This window comes from Trematomus bernacchii, unplaced genomic scaffold, assembly GCF_902827165.1.
Source record: "Trematomus bernacchii unplaced genomic scaffold, fTreBer1.1, whole genome shotgun sequence".
In the NCBI taxonomy this organism is placed as follows: domain Eukaryota; kingdom Metazoa; phylum Chordata; class Actinopteri; order Perciformes; family Nototheniidae; genus Trematomus; species Trematomus bernacchii.
This window is the reverse complement of record NW_022987524.1, coordinates 2,270,574-2,295,644: the sequence shown is the minus strand read 5'-3', so window position 1 is coordinate 2,295,644 and position 25,071 is coordinate 2,270,574. Positions and strand designations below refer to the sequence as shown.

Sequence of the window (25,071 nt, the reverse complement as noted above, 5' to 3'; positions counted from 1 at the left end):
TTCCTGACAGACTCTATGCAGTCGCTCAGCAGTGGGTCGGGCCCTCCAGTGGCCAGACCCACAGCTGGAGGCGGCAGGGATAGGGGTGCCACATCCGACCCTCCAACTGAGACAAGAGGTCCTTCCTGTTGGGGAGACACCAAGGCGTCCCACAGCAGAGTCTGTGCAGCAGATGGACAGGCCCTCACCTAGCTGGGTTAAATAAGGAAGTTTAACAGGACAGCCTAGCCAGGCGGCTCCTGCTAGAATCAAGCAACACGCCTACCAGGAGCGGGGGCGAGAACACTGCCTTCACTGGTTGAGTTGATAACGAATTCCAGATGCAGCGTAACTGGGAGCGGGTGCGAGAACACAGCCTCCACTAGCTACCTGCTGAACGTAAACGAGTAGAGCAATGCTCCTACTCGCCGAACACAGAGAGGAATGTAAATGTCCTACACCCACGTTACCAGCAGAGAGAGCGGGAGCGAGAGCACTGCCTTCACCTAGGTGGATTAGATAAGGACATTTAACAGGGCAGTTTAGCCAGGCAGCTGCTGCTAGAATGAAGCAGCACGTCTACCAGGAGCGGGGGCGAGAACACCGCCTTCGCTGGTTGAGTGACTGTGTCCAGAGCCACCCCAATGAAGGTTAGGCTCTGAGAGGGGTTCAGACAACTCTTCTCCATGTTCACCCTGAGGCCTAGCCGGGCGACATGAGAGAGAAGGAGAGCCGTGCCCTGGACCGACTGTAACCGGGATGGTGCACAGATTAACCAGTCGTCTAAGTATGGCCGAATCTTCAATCCTGAGACTGCACCCTTGGGGAGAGGGAGAGTCCGAATGGGAGCACCTGGAAATGACGGCCTCTGAAGGCAAAGCGAAGAAACTGCCTGTGATGAGGCACAAGAGGCACATCAAAATAAGCGTCCTTCAAGTCGACGGACGTGAACCATTCCCCCCTGGCCACGGTACGAAGAACGTCCGCTGTGCTCAGCACATGGAAAGGTAAAATCTTTAGGAACTTGTTGAGTTCCCTCAGATCGAGGATTGGCGAAGTCTACCGCCTTTCTTCCTTACCAGGAAGTAGGTAGAGTAGAAGCCCCGGGCTATGAGATGGGTCCACAGGCTCGATTGCACCCTTGGAAAGGAGGACTGACAGCTCCTGGTTTAGGGTGATTTCTGCATCCTGCATGGCTGCCAAGCAGGGTTCGAGTTATAAACTGAGCTCTATGGGGGTCTTTAAAACTAACGCGTGCTTGCGCACACACACACACACACACACACACACACACACACACACACACACACACACACACACACACACACACACACACACACACACACACACACACACACACACACACACACACACACACACCACACACACACACACACACACACACACCACACACACACACACACACACACACACACACACACACACACACACACACACACACACACACACACACACACACACACACACACACACACACACACACACACACACACACACACACACAGCAGCAGCCCTCTACTTGCTACAAACTTAAATATGAAAAGGTTCAACTATGCACACACACATCATCTCGGCTCGCGCAGCACGCTCACAGGCATAGATTGCGCAATAATGTATTGCGCACCTTGGAGGTGCAGTGCAGGCATATTGTCATTCAAGAGATGCGTAGTTCTTTTGGAAAACATGTTTTTCTTTTATCCTATTTACCTCGTTAACGTAATAATATTCATTACATTGACACATGCGTTATTTGTGATTACAATAATGGTTGTTGGTAATGTATTAGCGACCCCCACAGATGTATGATTTCACTGCGTCCGTGGGAGCTCAGACCCTCCTTAAGGGAGCTCAGCTCCCATTGGCTCCCACATAACTCGAACCCTGCTGCCAAGGCTCGGCCATCGGACGTAAGACGGTAAAGAGCCTTAGTGTCCCTCCAGCATGCATGTAACTCCCTCAGATACTCACAAGAGGGAGGAACAGTAAAGGTGGCGGGTGCCGGAGTGCGCCTAAAGGACGCACTGGCAGGCGCTGTTTCAGGCTGCTGTGCATCCAGCTGCTGGTGAGCCAGTGCCATGCGAATGACGGTACCCATGGAGCCGTCATCTGCCTCCTCCGAGGATCCATGAACTGAGGTACAGGAGCCAGGCCCAGAAGCATGGGATGGGCTCTCCCCGTCATACTCATTAAATTGAGTGGCTAAAGCTGCCAACGAGAACACATCGTCATCTAGAACCAGCTCAGCCACGGGTGGATCGGGTGCAGCGGCGTGCTCGGTACGGGCACCAAAATGGAGAGCCAAGAGGAGTGACTTCATCTGGGCTAGCTCAGTAGTAAGTAGGTCCACCCTGGAGGACAGCCTATCAGGCTTAGTCCTCTTCTTGGGCGGTCCACCCGCAGCCTCTGCGGCCCAACGCCTAGGATGGGTAGGTTGGGCTGGAGTCGACTGTGCAGGGGGAAGGCCACCCTCAGTCAGTAGTTCAACCTCGGCTAGTCTAGCAGCTCTTACCGCACGAGTCATGATGGTGCAATTCATGCACGGGTCTTCCGAAAGGCCCTCCCTCAGATGCTCGAGGCCAAGACAAGAGGGGCAAAGGTCATGGCCATCCTCTGGTTGAAGAGGAGCCATACAGGTGTTAGAGCCGTTAGACATAGCGATAGCTAGAGCACTCAGCTGACTGTAAATAACTGGGCCAGGAAACAAATATGCAGTGGAGGGGAGTGAGCACAATAGTAGTTAGCGTGAGCACTCTGCTAACTGGGGTGAGAAAAATGAAGTCAGTTAATGGGTTTATGCCGTGAGAGGAGAGCGGGAATACTAAATAGCTAAATCTGGCACTGTTACGCTTGACACATTTTAATGTTTTAAGTGTTCATTACAGTGCATTGTCCCTGTCAAATAAACAATTAAATAAAATAACCAATTGTGCGCCGTGAGAGGGGAGCGAAGACACTCTCCTCACTAGCGTCGTAACAGTTAGCTTGAGCGAGAACACTCAGCTAACTGGAGGATGGGACAGGTAAGGAACCAAATGTGTGCCATGAGAGGGGAGCGAAGACACTCTCTTCACCAGCGTCGTAACAGTTAGCCTGAGCGAGAACACTCAGCTAACTGGAGGATGGAACAGGTAAGGAACCAAAATGGTAGCGATCTCACCGACTGACGTGCAGGAGCGTCCGCTCTTTTCCGGTCCGGAGCTCCTGGGGTCCGAGCGGTGAACACCGCGGTCCCCTCCCTTGGGAGGCGACAGCTCGTCGCAGCCTTTGGAGGGCGAGCGTTTCTAGCCCGCAGCTCCGATCGAGACGATCACAAGGCTACAGGCGATGAGCTAGAATCGAATTTTCAATAAGCTAGCTTGGCTTCTACTCAAAAAGTAGTAACCTGCGCAGCGAGAAGATGAAAAAGAACTGAACTCGTTGACAACACAGGAACTTATGCCTTCCGGGGTCATACGAGGTCACACGTGACTTTGTTGATATAAATATTCGACCTACCCATGCGCGGGACAGAAGATATCCAGTGCTAAAGCACCGCCTCTGGCGGTCAGTAAGGATGAAATAGAACACTGTGTTTGCTTTTAATTGTGTAAACTAATGCTTTTAACTAAAATGTGTAAACTTTACTTTTCTAACTTTACTTTTCTGTTGGCCTAGCCTTTCATTTCAGATGAGACATTTTTGATACTAAATATCTTGGTTTCTTCTTTTCTAAGGTTACATTGTTCTGTTGTCAGAATACACACCGAAAAAACTGAAACGTTGACTTTAATTAAATGTATTATGTCAACAAATTTCACATAACTGTATTAGGTTAGTTGAAAGCAATAATATTTGGTTGAACCTAATATTTGTATTTAAACTTAACCTGTTAAGCCCTGAGCCTGTTTTTCAGGTCTCAGGCTCGAAAATGACATTCCCAGAACAAATGACCATATCTTCCCTTCTAAAAGGGTTAAATTAATAATCTTTTTTCTCAAAGTAATGATAAACCTGTGAGTTGGATGTAGAAAAGTCAGAATTAATATAGATGTTTTTAATTTTAAAGAAAATTCAGATTTTACATAGTAAAAAACTGTAAATTATAGTGTCCGTCCAACATTTTTTTTTACTTATAGTGAAAACTACCCTTGGATGATGGGTTAGTAGACTAAAAGCTTTAGGAATCCAAAGTACAACATATAATAAGTACCCTGTATCAAGATTGATGCAAAACAAGTGACATTTGACCTTTTTAGAGAGATTTAGCAAAAAGAAACCACTTCTGGGGTCATTTGGGTGGATTTTCCATATCTCTGGCCCCCCCTTGCTCGATTTTGATGGTTGACACCTCTTTCTGACCGTTAGAGCCAATATAATCGAAGGGGGAGTCCCCCACACACACACGTTGTGAAGAGAAAAGGTGGGGGCTTCGCGCATGTCATTTAGCATCAGAGTGAACCTATCTCTAGCTTTGACATCTGGAAACGGAAAAACTGTTTTATTGCTTATGGATTATCAGAAATCATTTCAAAGGGACACAGACACATTGGATTAACTTCAGCAGCGTTTTTATCGTTTTAATGCCATTGAAGACCACTTTGGAGAGACTACAGAGCCAAGGTAAAAATGTTAGCATTTTTAGCTACCTAGCGTCACCTGTTTTGATGTCCGATTTTGCTTATAACGTCGCCATTTCGTATAATTCAGTGATAATGTGGGTACCCATCGATTCTGTGTCACCTCACGATGTGAAACGATGTCATGGATGTAGAGAAGAGATAAATAATAAGGTTTTGTGAGTGATTTTCGGTGCAGTAAGGTGTTAGCATTTTCGCTCGTTGCTAATTCAGAGGCTCAGTGTTAGCATTGTGGGTTTTCTTTTGAAAAAAAAAAGAATCATCAGTTAGATGAGTTTCTTCCCGTTACATGGATATAAAACATTCATAGTTTATTAAATGTAAGATGCCCTCAGACACTGTTTCCTGCAAGATGTTGCGGCAGTGCCCCGGTACCGGGGTCTCTCGGGCTTAACAGGTTAATGGTTATATGAATTCTGTTGACATGATACATTTAACTAAAGTAATCGTTGCAGTTTTTTCAGTGCACTTCTTATTGATTTTTATTTTCTCCTGTATTTATTTGCATTATATTTGATAATGAGGTAATCCAAAAGTAACGGAAAGTAATCAGATTACATTACTTTTATTTTGTAATAATCAGATTAGGTTACTGATCAGATTTGTCACAGGTAACTAGTAAATGTAAGATGTTATAGTAGGTTTTTATTGTAACTTGAACTTAAATGAAAATAAAGATGTATTCAGATGACTATCTGCTCAGTGTCTGGGTGGTTATGATGAAGCTTCAGATAGCCTCTCAGGGTTTCACATATCTCCATTCTGTAAGATTGTAGTGGATTTGGAGCTGTTTGTAATGAGTGCGTCTCACTCACTGGGCCTTGGTGGTAGTTGAAGCCTTTAGCCAGGTTGTAGTTGTCATTGTCCAGAGAGTTGTCATAGACACCGCAGTACACCATGTCACTATGAAAACACAAATACTATTATCAGTATGAGACTGAATGTATAAGGAATCCTCCTACTGCCATCACTCTTCTTTGAAGCACATTTAAAAGCAGGTGGAGTGACAGTACATCTGCCAAAGACCCTAATGAAGATATATTTACTCGGGGTCCAGCGTCTTCATTCCCAGCGGGCCCAGCAGTTTCTTCTCAGCCATCTCAAGAGCCAAGCAAGCCTTCTCCACTGTGAACAGCTCGGGGGCCTTCAAACACAGAGAGCCTGTCAGCAACCAATCACAGCTCAGCACACCGTGAGCCTATACCAGATGTTCTACTTACCACCACCATGGCTATAGTGAAGTTGGGTCTCAGCTGGTAGTCACACCAGGCGTTGGAGGCCCCGTAGCTGTCCTTATAGATGCCTTTCTTGTGCACAAGGTCAGCATGCTTCTCATTGGGGTCACCTGGGTCCCCGGACACCCAGAACCCTGCCTCGAAGGTCTGCTGCAGCTGCTGGTTCCACTGGGAGTACGAGAGGAACTCCTCCTTACCTGCAACACAACGGCAGGGTTTATACCAGGGGTGCATCTTCAAAGTGTATACATTACAAGACATGAACTGCAATGTCAAAAACGTTGATGTATTTTTCATGTATAAATATGTTATACATTTACAAGGCAGGGGGATAAGTAAACCTTCCTTAACAGTTCCCACTTTAGTCTGTATGGTGGTGTGTCAGTTCAGGTGGTCAGGATTAGTACACAGAAGTGGAAATGAATGTAACATGATTTCTAGATCTTGACTAGAAGTTGTTTTGATCATAAAGTAAAATACTAAATTGTTCAGTTCCAGATGATCTGTAATGCACGTGTGTAAATGATAAACATTTTGAGAATCTACTTTTTTGCACTAAAATGAAGGGAACAATTTAGAGTAGTTGTTATGCAGAGGTTATCATGCATTGATTTTACTGGTCCGGCCCACTTGAGATCAAATCTTGCTGTATGCGGCCACTGAACTCAAATGAGTTTGAGGCCCCTGGTTCATACTGATGGCTAGTCAAACCAAAGGAGTGCAGGACACACTTCATCATGTGAACAAACAGTGAGTATTTGTGTGTGTGTGTGTGTGTGTGTGTGTGTGTGTGTGTGTGTGTGTGTGTGTGTGTACCATCTCTGTGTACTTTGGCTCCGTCATAAGGGAACAGTCCTTTGACATGGAGCTCCACCACCCAGCGGACAGCTGACTTACTGAGACCAACAATCTCTACTGCTGCTCCGTCCCTGCACACACACACATTCACCTCTGTTATTCTGTTAATTATTTAGACTGTAAAACATCAGAGGATAGGGGAAACAAACATACACAGTAATGCTGAAGTAACACTGAGGAAAACAGCAAATCTTCATATCTGATTAAATCCAATACAGGACGATGATCTGATGCAAACTAGCTTTAAAACACTGTGAGGGGTTTGTTATGTTAGGGAACGTGTGTGATGAATGTTTGTGTGGTACCTTGTTGTGTGTGTGGTAGCTTGAAATGGTTCCTTGGAGTTACCTTGGAATGTCTGTGTGTAATTGTATTTGTGATATCTTGGATTGTGTTTGCGTGTGTGTTATCTTGGAGTGTGCGTGTGTATGTGTTATCATGTATTTTCTGTGTGTGTATTTCTTTTTATGATATATTGGATTGTGTGTAGTGTTGTGCCTGTATGTATCTTGAAGTGTGTGTTTGCATGTGTGTGATCATGTGTTATTTCAGAGTGAGTGTGTGTTTTTATCTGTGCTACCTTTGAGTGTGTGTGTGTGTATGTGTGTGTGTGTGTGTGTGTGTGTGTGTGTGTGTGTGTGTGTGTGTGTGTTACCTTGGGGTAGCGGGCATGCCTTTGTTCTTTGCCTTCTCACTTTCTCCCATCTTATCCATCCATGTGCCGCAGTTGAAGCGGTTTCCTCCGCTCACAAATCCGGTATCTGGATCCACCTTCGCCTCCACGTTGAACGCTGGAAATAAGATTCATGTATTTGATGAAACACCCCGGTTGCTACTGCAGGATCAACCATATATCATGCAGTAGCAACGTTTTTTGGTACTTTATCTTATTGTCAATGAACATAATATGTGCAAGCGCACACGCAAGCGCACACACACAGTCTGTCTACCTTCATCTTTCATGTGCATGTCTATCTTGGGTCCAGCGTCTCTCTCTCTGAAGGAAATTCCCTGTAGGTGGCGCTGCAGAGCCTCCTGGATCACATCATACAGAGGCTGCTCCTGCACACACACACACACACACACACACACACACACACACACACACACACACACACACACACACACACACACACACACACACACACACACACACACACACACACACACACACACACACACACACACACACACACACACACACACACACACACACACACACACACACACACACACACACACACACACACACACACACACACACACACACACACACACACACACACACACACACACACACACACACACACACACACACACACACACACACACACACACACACACACACACTATATGGAAAGTGCTGCTGACCTTTAACTGTGTGTGTGTGTGTGTGTTTGTCAGTTGTACATACCACTTCTCCAGGGGTCAGAGGTTCACAGTCATCAGTAGGGTACATGCGTGTTACAGGGCACTGAAGGATTTCATGCCCCTGAGGAACGTGGGAAGTGTAGTCCTGAAGAAAGCACAAAGGAGGTTAAAGTTTATAAATAACTACATTATTAAAATACAATACAAGATCATACTGTATGTGTATGTAGAAATACATTACTTTTCTTTATTTATTGTAGGTAAACAAACATTTAATATAGTTAGGAATAACTTTAGAGGGGATTGCTTGTTGAAAGTGAAATGTATTTAGACCTTCTTTACATCGACCATATATTATACCATATTACTACCTGAATGCACTGCAGCCACCACCACACAGCATCACGGCAGTTGAAGCGAGCACAGCGACCCTCACCCAGCAGGTTGGGGATCAAACCGTGACGCAACGTGCCCGCAAATGCCAGGATGATGTTGCTATGGAGACCAGGAGACAGAATGGTTTATTTTAGAGTTAAGTTACTGAAGGGCAGGGCAATGAAGTAGCATTAAAAGACAGAAACGTGTATGACTGTTGCCCAGAATAGCACAGCACACACACACACACACACACACACACACACACACACACACACACACACACACACACACACACACACACACACACACACACACACACACACACACACACACACACACACACACACACACACACACACACACACACACACACACACACACACACACACACACACACACACACACACACACACACACACACACACACACACACACACACACACACACACACACACACACACACACACACACACACACACACACACACACACACACACACACACACACACACACACACACACACACACACACACACACACACACACACACACACACACACACACACACACCGAGCCTCGATGTGTCTCCCAGTGAGCAGCATCAGTCCTCTGAGGGCGATGAAAGTGTCTCGGCCCCAGCACCGGAAAATCCCAGAGGAGAAATGAGGCAGACCTGAAGGATGAGTCAAATCGGCCAATGAGCATCCACCTCATCTACAGTATTTATGTTTATTTCATTTCACCTTCATCTCCATAAGATAATGAGCTCATTCTTCAATTCAATACACACTTTTATTAATAATAATAATTAATAATAATTGTAACTTTATCTACAGAGACACCATTAAGCGTATGTTGCTATGCTACCTGCAGCCAATGAGACGCAGCACTGCTCCTTCTGGCCTGTGACTGGACTGACGCGGTAGGGAACGTTGTCAAGTTTCGTAGAAAGGGGAGGGAGGGCAGGCAGGCCTCCAACGCCACACATCTGAACGGACCCCAGTGCCAGGTAACGCACGAAGCTGGAGCCATTCTGGACGAAACTGTTTGAACAAAGAGAGAGAATATAAGCAGCTGAAGGGAGACAGGAAGTGAGGTTGTCCAACATGTCTCTTAACTGCAAAAACAGTTTTAGAATAGATTGCTACGGTGGCCGACAGGTGCAAACCGGTTACACTTCCATTAAGGGAAAAGTGCGATTTATGCAACGCTTTTAGTAACCGCTGCGCATGGATCATCAAGTTGGTGAAGATGTGCTTTTATTTGCCTATGTTTTGAAAGTGCAGCACTTTCTCCTAATGGAAGTGTTTTGGCCCATTGCAGCGCGTTTGCACCTGTCGGCCACCGTAATATCAGATCCTAACGATGCATATTTCCTGTTTCCTACCTGGACATGAGTTTCTGAGATGCGTCCAGAGCGGTAGTGTAGGTGGACACCAGTATGGCATCAAAGTAACAGGGGATGAGGTAGCGTGGGATGTGTTTCAGGTAGTTAAACATGGCTGCCAACCATTGACCAATCTGCACACACACAATGCACACACATCAGAAGAAGGTAACGGCTGGACTTAAACTAGAGGCATGTAGTTTAGTGCATGAGTACTAATCTTTTTACAGATATGCAACTCGAAGATTATTTGCATCCTGTCTATAATCATACTGTTCTACCCTGCATAACGAGTAGCTTACAGTGACAGGAGCGTTGACAAGTTGTTTTAAAGGCACAGCTCATCTGATTAAGACATATTTTGTCACTTACATTTTTTACTTAAATAGTGGTGTCTGGCCATGCAAAAGAATAGTTTTTAAGACACTCAAAGCATTGTCAATAAAAAGAGAAATCACCATTAAAATCAATGTTTAGGCTAAGATGACATAGCAGCAGAAGTATGAGAACAGATGCATAGTGCTGTATAGTATAGCTTTATAGGACACAGATTGCAGTGTTTTTTGAATGTGTTGGTAGTGGCTTGTGTCTGCAGAAGTGTTAGCAGCACCATTGATCATTTCGTTTTTTTTAAAGATATTTTCTAATTAGTTAAGTCTTGTAAATACTGTTCCCTACACCTTCATTGTGCTCAACTCTCATGAGAAAACATCAAAGACGGATTCCTCAAAACCTGAACAATTAAAACCAAATGTATCTGAAGGGCTGAATACCAGATCATGTGTCTTTTTGTATTGGTGGCCCTGTAGGCTGCTCACCTGTTGCAGTGGTCCCTCTCTGCGTGTCAGTCTGTTGGCGACAAAGTCTATGAGCCAGTCCCCTTGTCTGAGGTTGCCACACACAGGATGGCCCAGGTCATTGTTAGCACGGATGTCAGCCAGCACTGATATCAGACCTGAAGCGACAAAAACAACTGACCTCAGACCCTGTGTCCACACGGAATTGTTATTGTTTCAATTACAATCACCGCTTTTAGAGGACAGACTGCCTTTTATCTATATGTTCAGGCTACTTTATTTTTGTTCAATATTTCAGCATGAACACCAAATAGAAGATCCATAGAGCGAAAAGGACGGTGAGTGTTGATAAAAGTACAACACTCGCCAACAGCTAGTGTCTTTGTTAAGATTTGTTAAATGTATGTCGGACAGATGGGGCTTAAAACTAGATTCTACTCTAGCTTCTAATCTATAGTGAGCCCCCCAGCGCATATCTGAAAAGTCGAAATATTTTCACTTCAAAGCATTCGGAACGGCCACACAAAGAAGGCGGGACGTTATAATGCAGCTACTTAACTTTACTACCTTGGATGTGTAGTTGTCTTATTTTTATTTTATAAAGGTGTACTTGCCTTTTTATATAATATGTTATTGTCCTTAGCACATCCTCATTTTAGGAAATGTTATAGTTTATTATAGTACACTGTAAACTATATAGAACACCGTATAGTGTCTCAATTGGAAACTGTGTGTAACTACCTTGTAGTCCAGCATATTTGAGGCTCTCCCATCCTGGGATCCCGTAGCAGCCTCCACCATCTTCCTGTTCCTCAGCGTCACAGCGGAAGAGCAGGATGTTCAGGTCGGCTAACGTCAGCCTGGACATCAGTCTGTGGAACACACACGTTTAACACCAACGAGTGTCATCATCTTTGTCATTCCACACCTCTTATGTACACTCAAGACTACGGTGTTTAAAAAGCTGTCCCATTCCATCAAAGGGACATTTACTAGATGTCTTGTTTAATAGACATTTATAAAAAGTAAGCACAGCAGTGTAATGAGAACAATTATATAACAAGCAGACATATGGTTTTTAATTCCTTGTTTTCCTCTCCTTGTCCAAATATGGTGCCTACATTTCCCATAATGCAACTCAATGACAGTAGCAGTTGCTTGTAGCAAGACTTCCAATAAATCCACTGAACTTCACACCTCCAGAGTTTTAATTCTTCTTACAGCAACCGACACTAGCTCGAGTGACACTTAAGGAAATTCAATCAGAGTTTCTGAGAAACTCAAGACTTCATGCAACCTTTGGCACACTGTAGACAAAGTTTGACAATGTGAAGTTGAGTCACTGTTTGTCTTTCATAACAAATGTTATAGTTATGAAAGATAGTTAAGGCGGGTTTAACCTTACTCTGTTCATACCATAAGAAAAATATTTACAGTGAGTGATGTGTGGACATTTGACTCACTGTGCCAGGGGTTTGGTCAGAATCTCTGGCAGGTGTTCATCTGCTACACTGCCTCTCTGGTATTTTGGGCTGAACTGAGTCAGATAAAATCTCAGCACCCCCACCAGCTTCTGGGCCTTGGGGTCCAAACTAACCCTGTGAGGAAAAGAGGGAGAGACACAGAAAACCTTGAATTAAAAACGATTTAATTGCTAACAAACTAATGTTAAAGCTTTCAAAAGCCAATGAAATAGTGATAAATGTGCCTTGTAATGTTTGAATGATGATGCAAATACACAGTCCTTATTTCCCTTCAGTGCTGAGGTTTACCTGAAGGCGATGACGCTGCCAGGTGTCAAATTCTGAAAGGTGATTTCCTCCATAAACTCTGATATACCTTTAGAAGACACTCCAGCTTGCTTCACCACTGTACTCTCCTGTACCTACATATATATATACTGAATGTTATAATAGTTGAAATGATCTCATTTATATCAATAATACTCAGAATTACAGTGATTCCAAAAATGATCATAGCAATATTTACCGATATATGCTCCTTTATTTCCACAGTGTACTCTGGCATGCCGTTGATGTATTTGTCATCCTTCTTATAACTCCCAGCACGTCTTTCCACTGTCCTGGCCTCCAGCACCACTTCCTCTATCTTTCCTAGAGAGAGAGAGACAAAGAGAGGGAGATAGATTATCATACAAAGATGCAACAACGTAGTTAGATATACAAGTTGGAGATTTGTTATAGACAGGTGATAATGTAACTTCCATACCAGGTATGAACATGGGTGGGATGTTGGTGTTGTATTTGTGTGTTTGGGGGTTCCAGAAAGCCGTCCTGCACACGGCCACCACAGACTGGTGTGTGCTGGGACAGTGGCGAGTCACTGCAACAACATCTGCATCCACCTGGTCCACAAACACCTGCAGGACCAGATGAGATCAATGGATATGATACACATTTTAAATTTTCCTTATTATATCAACACACATACACATTTTTAAATACTCATACTCGTTCCTTTATTGAAGTGACAGTGTGTAAGGAGGAGGTAGAGGGGATGACTTGCAGCAAAGGGTCCTTGGCTCGAATTCGAACCCGAGCTCTACCGCAGCATGTATTATTTGAGCATATTCCTATCTATTAGTATATTAGTATATTATATATAATATATTAGTATGTATATTACTATATAAATATTCTAATATTCAAACATTAGACGTTGCATATTTTGTTAAAAGAATGTTCTTTCACGGTAGGAATTATTTAAGGAGGCCTTGTTTTCATTAGAGGCCAAAATATGTTTATGACTATTCTAAGAATCAGTTAGACAGTTGTTTACCAGGTCTCTGCTCATTGTATTTCTATCACATTATGGATGTACCTATATCAGGCTCTATGTAAATCCTGAGTGCTAATGCCTAGCAAGCTCGTAACTAAACCTTTCCTTATGTGTGGCAAACTTATATCTGGAGAAATGTGTGGGTGCCTTCCTGTCAGGCTGAAAGGTCATCTCCTCTCTGCTGCAGCTGCGTCCAGCCACCTGGTGTTCGGTGTAGGTGTTTAGGGTGAAAGGTGTACATCCAGTTTGTGATGGTGTCGAGGACAATACCCATAATCTTCCAAAATGTCTCTCTTCCTAGTCACGGGCCATTCTGAAAGTCCCAAATTATTTCCCCTAATGGTGCCACTAGTCACGTCCAAAGGCGTCACAGCCACACCCCCCGAGTGTGAGGTCAGTTCTGAACCTGCCCAGTACCGCCTTAAATCATACCCATGTGTTACAGATGTCTTCCTGCATTCAGCTATGGACTGGTTATACATTCCTGGGGTTGGAAGAGGAAGTCAGTGGCTCTTGGTTGGAGGAGCAGGCAGCATTTAAAAAAAAAAGTTATTTGTTTAATAGATTATGCTTGGACTCTAGAGCATTTCCATTTGTATTTTATATAATCAACCTATTTTTTCATTTTATTTTATTACCAGTCCTTAAAATGTTATATACTGTGCGTAAATAAAATCCCTATTTTTCTCTCCTCTCTCAACAGAGCTCTGAGAGTGGTTCCTACCTGGATGAAGCCCTGTGAGGCCAGCTCCTGGTGCAGCTTGTTCAGGGCCAGTTTCCCAGCTATGATGCCTGTCTGAGGTCCAACCTCACCGCCAGAGGAGGGGGCTGCTGAAGGGTTCCACTTGGGGTAAAACCGCTCCTCCTTCACAACAGAGATCTACACACACACACACACACACACACACACACACACACACACACACACACACACACACACACACACACACACACACACACACACACACACACACACACACACACACACACACACACACACACACACACACACACACACACACACACACACACACACACACACACACACACACACACACACACACACACACACACACACACACACACACACACACACACACACACACACACACACACACACACACACACACACACACACACACACACACACACACACACACACACACACACACACACACACACGTTAGTGATACATTATACAACTCTATGCAGTGGAATCAGAGGTGAGTTTCACATTAATTTAGTAAATCCTTTTGTAAATATTTGTTTGTAAACCATGGAATGGGGCTAAAAAATGTACACCTGTACACATACAATAAAGCAATCTCATGATTCAGGTTGTATTGTCTAATGCACAAAATCTACACCATAGTTGTTGGCAATGAAAATATGTGAAGTCCTGGTCCTGGCCACCAGTGCAACATACAGTATACTTAAGACATAGGAAGTCAAATACTGCAAAAACAAAATAGTGAAAGTGATACAGTGGTGCAAGTAAAAAGCAGGAATGAGTAAACTATGTTCATAAAGGATAGAATAAGATTAACAGAATGTAAAATGAAATACTGTACAGTAGAATAAAATACTCTTTCTAGCTAGCTATTGATTGATTGTCAGTTATTTCGATTATAAGCAGCTGTTTCAGCGTGAGCCAAGCTAAACTATCAAAAATAAATCTTGCAGCTTTTAGTTTTTTCACACAATCACAAACAAGAATGAATAGTAGAAGGTGATAGTTGAGTGTACGATTAGCGTAATCTACAGACCCCCCTACACCCAAACTTATTTTTTTTTCTTCAAAGAAATTCAGTTTGGTTATGAATTTAAGTTGGAGACAAACATATGACACTCTAGCTACAGTATAGAGATTTTCAAACTACAAAAGTCACGACTTAAGAGAAAATAAACTAGCATTAACCCTGTTTATATATTTGCATGAATATGATGATATTGAGGAATTCGTCTCACACAAGATATAAATACAGTTACTAATAACTCACCTGATGTGGCATTAACTCATCATATCCTCTGGTGGAGCCGGTAGCACAGCAGGCCATGGACACCATCGCTGAGCTGGGGAGGGAGTCCAGTGCTGAGCGCAGCTGTAACACACAAACATCACTGTACACACCTTTAACACAGAATGCATTGTGCCTACTAAAGCAAATGGTTATTAACATCTTCAGACCAAACCCAGGGACCCACCTGTATGGGACACTCGTTGTCATGGGTAACATCAAGGAACATGGCGTGTGCGATGGAGGGCATGAGTGGGCGGAGGCTGGGCTGAACAAAGGCCCCGACCGGCTCCCCCCCGTAGCGGTGGACCAGCCGGCCCTGCTCATGGCTGTCCCCGGCTGACATGGCCTCTGTGGACAGGGAGCGGAGTGAGACATGGAGGGACAGCTTTCACAACACATGCAGGTTCACAGGCACTGCAGTTCAACACAGGCTCACATTAAGGACACATGCTCACCAAGGCTAAGCTTACAATCATGACAAGAATACTCCTTTTTTCCTATACATTTGTCTATTTCTGGCATTACTCACACTATTGGTGCAGTGGAGAATTTGTTGGTATAGAGTCGTGCAGTGATGACGTGTTTTTGTAGTATAACCCTGAAGTTAGCATCCTAAGGGCTCCCTCAACTAAAAGCCAGTTGGGTCTTTCCATTGGATTTCGGAATATCGCAGGAAATAAGATCTGTGGCAAACACACGTTTATTTTACGTACCTACGTTTTGTTCAGCAGGATTATCTCCACATATTAACACCACTTAGGGATTTTAAAGAGTAAATGCAATATCCAGAAGTAAAAAGCTAACATTAAGCTATAAACAAACTACATCACGGCCATAAATCATTACTGCTAAGCTAAAGGTGGCTAATGTTCGGCGTGATGACGTTGAGTAGTTTATTTAGACACCGTTTTTATGACACATAGAAGCTTCAGACATTCACCAGTGGGGTATTTACTGACATAGTTTATAGAGCAAAACATGAAATCTCTTTAGCTTAGACCTTATTTTAGCTGTGTAACCAAAAACACGTTCAAAACAACGATGACTTGAGACAAGGGAACCAGAAGTGGTAAATTATGAACTCATTTCTGGTTTTAAGACTTATTCCTGCACCGCTTTGTTTGCACTTTGTCACAATTTGTGACAAATTGGAGGCAACTCAGTAAGTGAGAGTTGTGATGGTGCTTTCAGGAGTACATGGATGACACATGGATCCATGGATTGAACGGGCTTTGTCTCATGTTATTTGTACTGCATGTAACATAAAGCAGCATAAATACACGAACTGTCAACTTTGTCAATATTATTAAATACACTTTGCATATAAGGGCATGTAGTGTGGTGATTGTGGACGTGTACCTCGTATGAGCGATGAGATCCCTAGCTTGGTGACGAAGACATTATCCAGCTCCTCACTGCCAGTGAAGAGCTCAGCCACCACATACAGGTTAGGACACACTGTCCTGGCAGCGTCCAGCAGGAACTGATCACACACAGCAACACACAGCATACAGAGGTGGAGGGCGAGGAGGAGGAAGGAAAATCGAGGCAGAGGAGATATACAGAAGAGGGGGAGGAGAGAAGAAGAGATAGGGAGGAGATGGACAGAAGAGAAGGAGCAAATATAAGAGAAGGATATGGGCAGAGATTGAGAAGGAGAGAGGTAAAGGGGTGGGGAGCAGGAGAAAGAAGGAGAAATAGGGAGGAGATGGTCAGAAAAGGAGGGATCAGAGGACAGAAGGGCAGAAGGATGAGAGAGGGGGAGAGATAGGGAAGATGCAAAGAGAAAAGGGAGATGATAGATTGAAAGGAGGAGAGACAGAGGAGGGGGACAGAGAAGAAGGTGAAGGCGGAGAAAGGAGAGATAGTGAAGAAAATATGGACAGAGAGTGAGGAGGAGAAAGGGGGAATGGACAGGGAGGAAAACGGAGGAGGGTGGGAGGAAGGGAAGATGGAACAAAAAAGGGGAGGCAAGAGGAAGGAGAGAAAGGGATGAGAGAGAAAAGTAGGAGGAGAGAGGAAAGAGAGTTAGGGAGAAGATGGAGAGTGGTGGTGAAAGTGGATGAGAAAACACAGTGAGGAGGAGAGATATGTGAAGGGAATGCAGCCGGTGAGGAGGAGAGCACAGCATGCAGTCACACAGTGCAGGAGTGAGAGAGGAGGAGAGGAGGTGTGATGAGGAAGAATGAAGTTAAAGGAGGAGAGGAGACAGAGATAAAACACTGTGAGTTGGTGCAGAGTATTTGTACCTCGTACAAGGCTGCTAATTCCCAGCCGGTTCACAAACACATTGTCAATGAGCTCGCTGCCTGTGAACAGCTCAGCTATCACATACAGGTCGGGTCTGACAGATCGAGCTGCGTCTAACATGGCCTACACACACACACACACACACACACACACACACACACACACACACACACACACACACACACACACACACACACACACACACACACACACACACACACACACACACACACACACACACACACACACACACACACACACACACACACACACACACACACACACACACACACACACACACACACACACACACACACACACACACACACACACACACACACACACACACACACACACACACACACACACACACACACACACACACACACACACACACACACACACACACTGTGAGCATCTATTTTCCATTAAGTACACAAATGTATTTTACATACGTTTAAAACTTTTTGATTATTGATCAGCTGGTAAAGGTGGAACTCGTTTTAAATACTTTGTTTACTGCTGCACCTATAAGTATATATCAATGTTTATCTACTTTCCTGGATGAGAATATGAGAATACCTCGGCTACATGTAAAGGTGTCGAGTGGCAGTTGTCCAGTCTGACTCCATTAAAGTACTTGGCTGTGATCTCAGTGTATTTCTTCATGTGGGCCCACAGGTAGGGGCAGTCCTCGGGCCCGTTGCCATAGCGCAGTTTGACACTGTCCCCCCAGCACACCAGCTCCCGGCGCAGGTACACGTTGGAGCCTAGAAGAACAAAGACCATTACTGACACAAGGAATCACCATTTCATCAGGGCAAATTGTTCAATATATACCTGAAATTAGCTCATATTCCATTAAGATTCAATGGGCACAGAAATTATTTGTCCCTTATAAAAAACGATGTATAATCATGATTGACCGCAGCAGGAACTCTAGTTACAGTATGTTACATGTGTTTAAATTCTATGAATGTTTTCCACTGAGTGTAACATATGAACCTGGCTCAGCAAAGTTCCGCAGTGGATCGTCGCCCATCACCCAACCATTGTGGGCCAGGAAGTGACACGTCTTGTCTGGCTGATCCAGCAGCTGCAGCTCCTGCTCCAGAGTCATGTCCTCATACGGGAAGGTGAAATACCTGAGGCACACAGATGAGGGCACTGAGAAATCTGAGCCGGTTCACCAGATCACCTTGATGTTTGCGCTTTGCCCACTGCGAGGTTTGGTGCAAAGCCTTGGGTGGAAAACAGCTAGATAAGTTTCATATCTATGGTTACATCCCCCGCTAGCTTGTGGCGCTTTATAAACCTGTCATCTGATTGGTTGTGCATTGAAAGATCAGCGGTAAAGTAGGTGAAATCTGAAATAATTTGAACTTGGAACGCATAGTTTGATGATAATTTCGAGCGATGTGTGACACCACGGGTAACGCTTCTGCCTAGTGCAGAGCCGTTTTACCGCAAGCAACTTAGCACACACAAAAAGTATTATTTGTAGTTATAAAGGTTAAATGTATGTTGGACACGAGCCCATATGTAGGTGCTGTCTTCCTTGATCTCAGGAAGGCATTTGACACTGTTGACCACCAGGTGCTCCTTACAAAGCTGACTCATTTAAATTTTTCTGCAGTTTCTATACATTGGTATAAGTCTTACTTATCGAACAGAAAACAGTGTGTTTTGGTCAACGGTGCCAAATCCCCCAACCTTGTCAACCCTGTTGGGGTTCCACAAGGTTCTATTCTTGGACCGTTACTGTTTTCACTCACATAAATGACTTGCCTAATGTATGTCCTGAGTTGAATGTGCAAATGTATGCCGATGATGCGGTCATCTTTGTACACGGGAAAAACACTGAAATGATCTCATGTTGTCTCTCAAAAGCTTTGGACAAGGTTCAACACTGGTTGAACAACATGTGCTTACAGTTAAACGTAAAAAAACAGTATGCATGATGTTCAGTAAACGACCAGTCAAAATCGAAGGATCCAACGTGTTTTTAAACGGAGCAGAAATATAACTAGTCTCCCACTTCAAGTATCTTGGAGTCATACTGGACTCAAACTTAAGAAACATATCAAGAAAGTATCAAATACCATTAAATTCAACTTGCAACATTTTAAACAAATTAGTCCTTTCTTAACTGTCAATGCTGCAAAGTCATACCTCCACTGTATGATTCTATCCCACATTGAATACTGTTTTACAAACTGGTCGTTTGCTTGTGCCACCAACCTGAAACCAATAGAACAGCTGTACAAGAGAGCTATCAAGGTGTTTGACAGAAAGCCTTATTCATAACACCACTGTACCATCCTTGAAAAACACAATTTCTTGAGTTTTGACAATTTTAAGTCTTTTAAAAGTATGTGTTTTTTTTATAAATGTTTACATGGACTGCCCCCCCCCCCCCCCCCCCCCCCCCCCCCCCCCCCTTAGGGGAATTCATCCACAGAAAACACGCTGGACGCTGCACTAGGTCAGAAACCAGAGGAGACTGTGAGGTCCACCGTAGACGGACCACTTTTGGACAAAATGTCCTCTCCATTAAAGGCAGCTCATTGTGGAATAGCCTCCCAACTGAGATACGGGATTGTCCCACTCTCAATAGCTTCAAAGGTCAACTCAAAGAATGGTTGAGAAACAACCAGACGTGCAATCACCGCTAAATGCACTTTAACACAGGGGTATCTCCTCTTGCACTTTAGGTAGCTCTTGTATCTTCTCTGGCACTTTATATGTCGTTGCTGCTATATTGTACTGCCATGTCATAAATACTTGTGTATGCTGCTCTTGCTCTTTTGCACTTTTTGCTATGTTTGTAAAATGTAATTTTCTTAAATGTTTTATGTGAGGGACTGCGGATGGAAATTAGCTCAAAGCTAAATCTGGCACTGTTACGCTTGACACATTTTTTATGTTTTAAGTGTTCATCACTGTGCATTGTTCCTGCCAAATAAACGATTAAATAAAATAAAATAAATAGTTCATTGATATGGTTGTTGTGCTTTCCTGTGGCTAAGTGGCTCATTAGCACCAATCGAAGCAACATTTTTAGCTACCATAACTATGTATTGTTCACCAACTGTTTAGTTGACAAAGGAGAAACACACTGTTTTGAGTAACTAAGCATACACACTTATTGGCTTTGACAAAGGAGGCTTAGAAAGTCACAGATATGTTTATATGTATAATTAAAGTGTTAAGATGTATCTCTAGACAATTTATAAGGAGTTATCGACCCACATGAAGGAAAAACCTCCAAAATGTTTTTCGGACATATCAATATCTGCCTCTCTGAAGAACCAGCACCTTACCGTGGTGGAGAGGTTTGTGTGCCCTGATGAACCTGGGGGCTGTGTTGTCTGGAACCTTGTGTTCCTGGTAAGGTCTCCCATGGCAAATTGGTCTCAGGCAAGGGGCCAGACTAAGATTGGTTCGAAGACCTCATGAAAGACGAACTAAGAAGTGAGGATAACCGGCCCGGAGGAAGCCCGGGGTCCCCTTCTGGAGCCAGGCCCAGAAGGAGGACTCGTTGGCGAGCGTCTGGTGGCCGGGATTGCCACGGAGCCTGGCCGGGCACAGCCCGAAAAGGCAATGTGGGCAACACCTCCGCTTCTCCGTCCCGCGGGCCCACCATCTACGGGAAACAGCGATGGGGTCGGGTGCGCTGCCAGAAGGGTGGCAGTGAAAGCAGAGGGTCTCGACGGACCAGACCCGGGCGACAGAAGCTGGCTTTGGGGACGTGGAACGTCACCTCTCTGGGGGGGAAGGAGCCGGAGCTTGTGCGGGAGGTGGAGCGTTACCAGTTGGATCTGGTTGGGCTCACCTCTACGCACAGCGTCGGCTCTGGAACCTTACTTCTGGATAGGGGTTGGACTCTATTCTTCTCCGGAGTTGCCCAAGGTGTGAGGCGCCGGGCGGGGATACTCACAAGCCCCCGGTTGGGTGCTTCTTTGTTGGAGTTTACCCCAGTGGACGAGAGGATTGCCTCCCTGCCCCTGCGGGTTATGGGGGGGAAAACTCTGACTGTTGTGTGTGCTTATGCACCAAACAGCAGTTCAGAGAATTCGGCCTTCTTGGAGACCCTGGAAAGAGTCCTGTATGGGGCTCCTGAAGGGGACTCTTTAATCTTGCCGGGGGACTTCAACGCACATGTGGGCAATGATGGAGACACTTGGAGTGGCGTGATTGGGAGGAACGGCCCCCCTGAACTGAACCGGAGTGGTGGTTTGTTACTGGACTTCTGTGCTAGTCATGGATTGGCCATAACAAACACCATGTTCGAACATAAGGATGCTCATAAGTGTACGTGGTACCAGAGTACCCTAGGCAGAAGGTCCATGATTGATTTAGTTATTGTATCATCGGACCTGAGGCCGTATGTTTTGGACACTCGGGTAAAGAGAGGGGTGGAGCTGTCAACTGATCACCATCTGGTGGTGAGTTGGGTCGAGTGGCGGGGGAAGCCTCTGGACAGACCTGGTAAGCCCAAACGTGTAGTTCGGGTGAACTGGGAACGTCTGGAGGAGGCCCAAGTTCAGGAGGCCTTCAGCTCAAACCTCCGGCGGAGCTTTTCGGGCATCCCTGTGGAGGCTGGGGACATTGAACCAGAGTGGGCGGTGTTCAAAGCCTCTATTGCCGAAGCCGCGGCGGGGAGCTGTGGTCTCAAGGTCTTAGGTGCCTCAAGGGGCGGTAACCCTCGAACCTCCTGGTGGACACCGGTGGTCAGGGAAGCCGTCCGACTGAAGAAGAAGGCCTTCAGGGATTTGTTATCCCGGGGGACTCCCGAGGCAGTTGCAAGGTACCGACAGGCCCGAAGGGCAGCAGCCTCAGCCGTGGCCGAGGCAAAGCAGCAGGTGTGGGAGAAGTTCGGAGAAGACATGGAAAAGGACTTTCGAGCGGGACCAAAGTTGTTCTGGAAAACTGTCCGACACCTCAGGAGGGGGGAAGCAGGGAACCATCCAAGCTGTGTAGAGTAAGGATGGGACGCTGTTGACCTCAACTGATGGAGTGTTAGGGCGTTGGAAGGAACACTTTGAGGAACTCCTGAACCCGACAACTCCGCCCTCTATGGTAGAGGCAGAGCTGGAGTATGACGGGGGATCAACACCAATCTCCCGGGGGGAGATCACTGAGGTAGTCAAACAACTCCACAGTGGCAAAGCCAAGGGGGTGGATGAGATCCGCCCAGAAATGCTGAAGGCTCTGGGTGTTGAGGGACTGTCATGGTTGACACGTCTCATCAACGTTGCGTGGAAGTCGGAAACAGTACAGAAGGAGTGGCAGACCGGGGTGGTGGTTCCCGTTTCAAAAAGGGGGATCAGAGGGTGTGTGCCAATTATAGAGGCATCACACTACTCAGCCTCCCCGGGAAAGTTTACTCCAACGGCCCGTCCACACGGCGGCGTGCGTTGAAGCTTCAACGCTTCTGCCCATTCACTTTGAATGGGGTGACGTCACGCTTTGCCGAACTGCATTGTGAGCAATGTTCAACTTTTGAAGCTTCGACGGACACGTCAGCCAATCAAATCATATGCCAGTACAAGCTCTAGCCAATCAAACCGCGTGCTTGTGTGTCCGGGGCGGGAGATTCATGTGATTGGTTGTTGGTCGAGTTTCAGACACGCCCACCGGCAAGCTTCAACGCACGCCGCCGTGTGGACACTGCGTAAGGTACTCGAAAGGAGGGTCAGGCCGATTGTCGAACCTCAGATTGAGGAGGAACAATGCGGATTCCGTCCTGGTCGTGGAACGACGGATCAGCTTTTTACTCTCACAAGGATCCTGGAGGGGGCTTGGGAGTATGCTTATCTGGTCTACATGTGTTTTGTAGATTTGGGAAAGGCGTATGACCGGGTTCCCAGGGAGTTACTGTGGGAGGTGCTGCAGGAGTATGGGGTGAGGGGGTCTCTTCTCAGGGCCATCCAATCTCTGTACTCCCAAAGCGAGAGCTGTGTCCGGGTCCTCGGCAGTAAGTCGGACCCATTTCCGGTGAGGGTTGGCCTCCGCCAGGGCTGCGTATTGCCACCGATCCTGTTTGTAATATACATGGATAGGATTTCGAGGCGTAGTCGTGGGAGAGGGGGTCTGCAGTTCGGTGGACTAAGGATTGCACCACTGCTTTTTGCAGATGATGTGGTTCTAATGGCTTCATCGGTCTGCGACCTTCAGCACTCACTGGATCGGTTTGCAACCGAGTGTGAAGCGGCTGGGATGAGGATCAGCACCTCCAAATCTGAGGCCATGGTTCTCAGCAGGAAACCGATGGACTGGAATGAGGCCTTACCCTAAGTGAAGGAGTTCAAGTATCTCGGGGTCTTGTTCTCGAGTGAGGGAACAATGGAGCGTGAGATGGGCCGGAGAATCGGAGCAGCGGGAGCGGTACTGCAGTCGCTTTACCACACCGTTGTGACGAAAAGAGAGCTGAGCCAGAAGGCAAAGCTCTCTGTCTTCCGGGCCATTTTCGTTCCTACCCTCACCTATGGTCATGAAGGATGGGTCATGACCGAAAGAACGAGATTGCGGATACAAGCGGCCGAGATGGGTTTTCTCCGCAGGGTGTCTGGCGTCTCCCTTAGGGATAAGGTGAGAAGTTCAGTCATCCGGGAGGGACTCGGAGTTTAACCGCTCCTCCTTCGCGTCGAAAAGAGCCAGTTGAGGTGGTTCGGGCACCTAGTAAGGATGCCACCTGGGCGCCTCCCTATGGCGGTGTTCCAGGCAGGTCCAGCTGGGAGGAGACCGAGGGGTAGACCTAGGACCAGGTGGAGGGATTATATCTCTTCGCTGGCCTGGGAGCGCCTTGGAATCCCCCAGTCAGAGCTGGTTGATGTGGCCAGGGAAAGGAAAGTTTGGGGCTCTCTGCTGGAACTGCTACCTCCGCGACCCGACAACGGATAAGCGGGAGAAGATGGATGGATGGATCAATATCTGCCCCTATAAGTATAAGTAATCATTTTGACGTGCACATTTTATTAGGATTTGTAATGCTTCTGTTTAATGGAGATATTACTGAGTTGTAAGACGTGGCTTTATGCTCAATACTTTAAATGAATGTACACTGATCAGAGACACATATATGCATGAATCTCAAAAGCTCCAATCCAATGCAACACATTGCTAATGATTTTTCCCCAGCTGGAATTGATTTATACATTTATAATAAATAATATCTTGAAATAAAGTACCAATCACATTCACGTTCCTCCCTTTTTACACCCATCTCTTTAAAGGTCACCTATCATGCTATTTTTAGGCAATAGCATAGGTCTCAGATATATAAAAAAATATAAAAAACATGTCTATGAAGTGTTTTGGTCAAAATACCAAACAGATCGATAGTTACGTATGTAAC

General features: G+C 45.5%; 1 protein-coding gene across 2 annotated transcripts in view; it reads right to left on the bottom strand.

The window, feature by feature from the left end:
• The window catches only part of agla (amylo-alpha-1, 6-glucosidase, 4-alpha-glucanotransferase a), a 78,437-nt gene that overhangs the window by 6,612 nt on the left and 46,754 nt on the right, over positions 1–25,071 (bottom strand). Inside the window, exons 11-33 of one of the 2 annotated variants that reach the window (XM_034119291.1) lie at positions 18,717–18,856; positions 18,294–18,481; positions 17,711–17,834; positions 15,646–15,809; positions 15,441–15,542; positions 14,165–14,320; positions 12,871–13,021; positions 12,631–12,755; positions 12,414–12,526; positions 12,105–12,239; positions 11,383–11,513; positions 10,663–10,799; positions 9,845–9,978; positions 9,325–9,500; positions 9,028–9,130; positions 8,452–8,575; positions 8,124–8,225; positions 7,660–7,771; positions 7,365–7,500; positions 6,668–6,780; positions 5,837–6,048; positions 5,663–5,760; positions 5,432–5,519 (exon numbers count right to left, since the gene is read on the bottom strand). In XM_034119291.1, coding sequence (XP_033975182.1) covers positions 5,432–5,519; positions 5,663–5,760; positions 5,837–6,048; positions 6,668–6,780; positions 7,365–7,500; positions 7,660–7,771; positions 8,124–8,225; positions 8,452–8,575; positions 9,028–9,130; positions 9,325–9,500; positions 9,845–9,978; positions 10,663–10,799; positions 11,383–11,513; positions 12,105–12,239; positions 12,414–12,526; positions 12,631–12,755; positions 12,871–13,021; positions 14,165–14,320; positions 15,441–15,542; positions 15,646–15,809; positions 17,711–17,834; positions 18,294–18,481; positions 18,717–18,856 — 3,064 coding nt within the window. Of the gene's footprint in view, positions 1–5,431; positions 5,520–5,662; positions 5,761–5,836; positions 6,049–6,667; positions 6,781–7,364; positions 7,501–7,659; positions 7,772–8,123; positions 8,226–8,451; positions 8,576–9,027; positions 9,131–9,324; positions 9,501–9,844; positions 9,979–10,662; positions 10,800–11,382; positions 11,514–12,104; positions 12,240–12,413; positions 12,527–12,630; positions 12,756–12,870; positions 13,022–14,164; positions 14,321–15,440; positions 15,543–15,645; positions 15,810–16,820; positions 16,945–17,710; positions 17,835–18,293; positions 18,482–18,716; positions 18,857–25,071 lie in introns of both variants that reach the window. The other variant, XM_034119283.1, reaches the window with a different exon arrangement.